Source organism: Balaenoptera borealis, assembly GCF_965194805.1.
Source record: "Balaenoptera borealis genome assembly, chromosome: 17".
Classification (NCBI taxonomy): domain Eukaryota; kingdom Metazoa; phylum Chordata; class Mammalia; order Artiodactyla; family Balaenopteridae; genus Balaenoptera; species Balaenoptera borealis.
Genome location: NC_138876.1, coordinates 14,516,324 through 14,520,130, shown reverse-complemented (window position 1 = coordinate 14,520,130; position 3,807 = coordinate 14,516,324). Strand labels below are relative to the sequence as shown.

Sequence of the window (3,807 nt, the reverse complement as noted above, 5' to 3'; positions counted from 1 at the left end):
TTTCAGCTGAAGTGAGTAGTGAATACAGTATGGATAAGGCAATGGTTGAATTTGCAATGATGGATCGGGAACTAAACCATTATTTAAAGGCTGTTCAATCTACAATAAAACATGTAAGTTTATACCACTCACCTGGTTATATTTGGTTACAGCTCACTGACTTAGAAACACAAATCAAAATTCTTTTCTAACCTTTAATAATTTCTTATCCTTACTGTAGTAGCTATTAATCTCTTCTTAATCAGGAAGTTCATAGAATAGGAATCTTAAATATTTTCCTGGATAGGTCACCTAGGTTTAATTAGGATATTAAATCTGTTTTAGATTTCCTTGCATTTTTTGGTCTCGAATTTTTTAGTCTAAGCCTCCTTCAAATGTGAGTAGTTTTTTATAAAATGCTACAAATTGCGTAGGACTTGTTTTTATTGTTATATTTGCTTAAGCATACAATTTAGACCAGGTTTAGTTACTCATTCTCCAGCTTTAACTAATATACAGCTATTGCAAAATTCATAGAATCAGATAATAGGGAGAGGTTTTAGAGCAAGGTTACAAATGAAGAAGCGTGGCCTCTTGGTTTTTCCAGAAGCCAAACTTGTCTTTGTTGGCTCCAGCATGTCACAGAAACAACACATAAGGCAGTTAAGGTGGGAACATAGCAACATCCTTTTCAGCAGTACTGTGTTGAGCAAGAAATGAGCAGTATGATTGCAGTAATGTTTCTGAGAAGTGCTTTGTCCTCTGAGCAGTGGAAACTCCCCTTTGAACTGATTTCATATACCTGTGTAATAGGATGTCTTGTACTTCTGGTTTCTTTATTTGCTTTTTCTTACTTATATCTATGGGAAAATTCCAAAAATAAAATGTTTTACAAGATTGGCTACTATTCAGTGAGAGATAAATTTTTGAATATGGTTTAATACTTAAGCTATAGTTAAATGAGTATATATGTTCATGGTTATATGCAGTTTTTCTGTTTTTTTTCTTTCTTTAAAATTTTTTTTCTGGTTTTTTTTTTTTTTTAATGGTTAATATTTATTAAGTGTAGCATTTGTGACTAACTTAAGAATGTCTGCTTATATCCAAGTAATACACTCATTCAACTTGTACAATTCTGGTGTTTCTAACCATTGTGACTGTCTTGGGACTGTGAATATTCCTTCCATAGGAAAATATGAAAATGATGTCATGTTAGATTCTTTAAACTAGATAGCAAAGCACTTAGACCAGAGGTTTTCAACTCCAGCTGACCCCTAGAACCAGCCAGTCCCTACCCTACACTAAAGAGATTCTGATTTCATTGATCTGGAGAAGGATTGGGGCACCAGTATTTTTTAAAAACCCATTCTGTTATGTATCCAAGGTTGAAAACCACTGCCTTAAAAGAACGAGGCTGACTTTATAGAATAAAGTTTTTTCGTTACCAAAGATCAGAGTTAGGCTTATTGTATAGATCAATCCTGCCTTGACCCTTACATTCTATGGAGGTTATTTGATAGGCTTTCCTATCTTTAACCTTGCTGTTTTGCAAATATAACAGCACAATGTACATTATAGATAAGAAAACAGATTTTGGAAGTTGAAGAACTTAATGTGGATTTTTTTTTTTTCTATTAAACCCTAGGATTCACAGATACGTAAGGTATTTTTACGTGAAGAATTGGACTTTTCCCCCTTCAAAAAACTGAGTCACTCATTAAAAAAAAAAAGAAAAAGCAACCCTCACCCTCACGCACATTCAGTAGTTAATAGCATTTCTTTCATCTTGAGGCCTCATCCCATTACACCCACCCTACTAATCAGGAAAGAATATAGTTGGAGTTTTATCCAGCTTTTCAGCCTTAACCTTATGCTAGACTATGGAGTAACTTGGATTTAGTGATTCTAATGCTTGTCGGGAAGGTCCCTGGTCTTTAATAAGAGAACACATGTTTATTGTGTTTTTTTCTCATGCAAAGTTGTGCTCTCTGTATAAGCTTGATATGAGACCAAGAATAGCAAATCATAGTTTAATAAGATTTCTAAGACCTAAAACTATATAGGGACATAGTGGGGATATGACCATTATTTTAAGGGGAATATTTTACTCTCTTTATATACTATGTAGTCTTTACATAGTATGGACATTTATGGACATTGCTATCTTATTGCCTGTTTTGATGAGGAGTAGAGAATGAACAGCAGATTCAGAGAGGCCAGAATGGTATAGCTGTTCTATGCTATAGAAATAGCAGTGGTCTAGGGATCAGAAATTCTTCCAACCCTGGTGCTTCCATTTTCTAAGTTATGATCCTGGGTCAAGAAACTTAACCTCTTGGAATCTCGTGTTCTTCATCTATAAGATTCTTGGCCTGCCTATTTCACAAGATTATTATGTGAATCAGATTAGATATTGTGTATCAAACACTTTGACATTCATAAAATTTGATGGCGATAAAGATATTATGTTATTACAAACCCAGATTTCCAAACATACTCCTGAGGAAGGTGGAACGGGATCTTTCTTAACAAGTACTTTGCTCACTTTATTTCAGGGCTTTGAAATAAAACTTTTATTGGCTTTGACCTGTCCTCCTCTGGAGTTCAGGAATCATATAGGATTAGATATAAGCTGGTAAAGTTTACAGTATGAGGTGTTTATGATCTCTAAAACAAAGAAATTGTTTTAAGTCAGATTATTAGGAAAGAATACAGAAAGTAGGAACCCCTGTTGAGTCTCATTTCACTTCTGCTCTGTCATAGATTTTTAAGAGCTGCAGTACTTCCATTCCTATATCATTTGCCAAGATTCTCATCCACCCCGTGGTCTTTCTGTTTATGAATTTTCATATAGTCATAGAAAGTTAAAAAAATTTTTTTCATCATCAAAGAGCATTAAAGTTTATCATTTAAATAAAGATCTCGCTCCTGCTCTCACCTTCACAGAATTCTGAAGGTTATACACCGCTGAAAAGGTTTTAGAAGTTTACTTTGGAACCTTAGGTGTGGTTCAATTTACCAACAATCCCTGGGAGGTCCCTTTGGCATCCAACAGAAGCTCTCAGATTGCCTTTCTTTGTCCTTTAAGAAAATAGAGCTGCTATTTTCTACAATGTCTGAAGACTTTATTTGGAATCAGTATTTATTTCAGTGCTCTGAAACTTAAAAAAAAAAAAAAAAATGGGACTTTGTCCCAGCTGTTTTGTAGAGGGAATATTAAGCAGTGAGCACCTAAGGGGGGAAAAAAAAAATTCCCAGACAGTCTATAAGTTATTTATAAAAACTTTCAGGATAAATGTGTTATATACCTGTCACAACTCTTTAAAGCATGTAGAACCGTAAACAGAAAGTCTGTATGAACTCTTTGGAGACTTTCAGTCATGAGACCACACGTGATGAAAGTGTTTTGAAAGCTATAAAATGGCACATAGATATGCTATGATACACTTACTTCTTTTATTGCTGTTACTGCTGAGGAAAAACTTCTCTCAGTTTCATGTTGAGAACAGAGTGATGTTCTGAACATTAGCTTTTGATGACCTAACGTTCCCTTCCTTGATTTCTAAGCTTTTATTATTTGAGTATCTTGAAGGGGCACAATTGGCTGGCTTTTTGTTCTCAAACATTCACTGAACAAATATTTTCTAAACATCCGTGTGCCAGATACTTCTAGGTGCAAGAAAGAGGAGGTCAATCAGCAAAGCCCATATGATCTCACCTTCAGAATGTCTGAAGCCTAGAGATGGAGGCAAACATTTAACAAAGAACAATACAGATGTTATTTAATAATTGTTGTGCTGTGTACTACAAAGGGAAAATAAAGTTTTC

The 3,807-nt window shown here is 34.6% G+C and overlaps 1 protein-coding gene across 16 annotated transcripts in view; it reads left to right on the top strand.

Moving 5' to 3' along the window:
- Window positions 1–3,807, top strand: part of NSMCE2 (NSE2 (MMS21) homolog, SMC5-SMC6 complex SUMO ligase) — a 222,642-nt gene that overhangs the window by 48,350 nt on the left and 170,485 nt on the right. For all 16 annotated transcript variants that reach the window (XM_082363137.1, XM_082363145.1, XM_082363147.1 and 13 more), the window contains exon 3: window positions 7–113. In XM_082363137.1, the coding sequence (XP_082219263.1) occupies window positions 7–113 (107 nt within the window). The remainder of the gene's footprint in view (window positions 1–6; window positions 114–3,807) is intronic.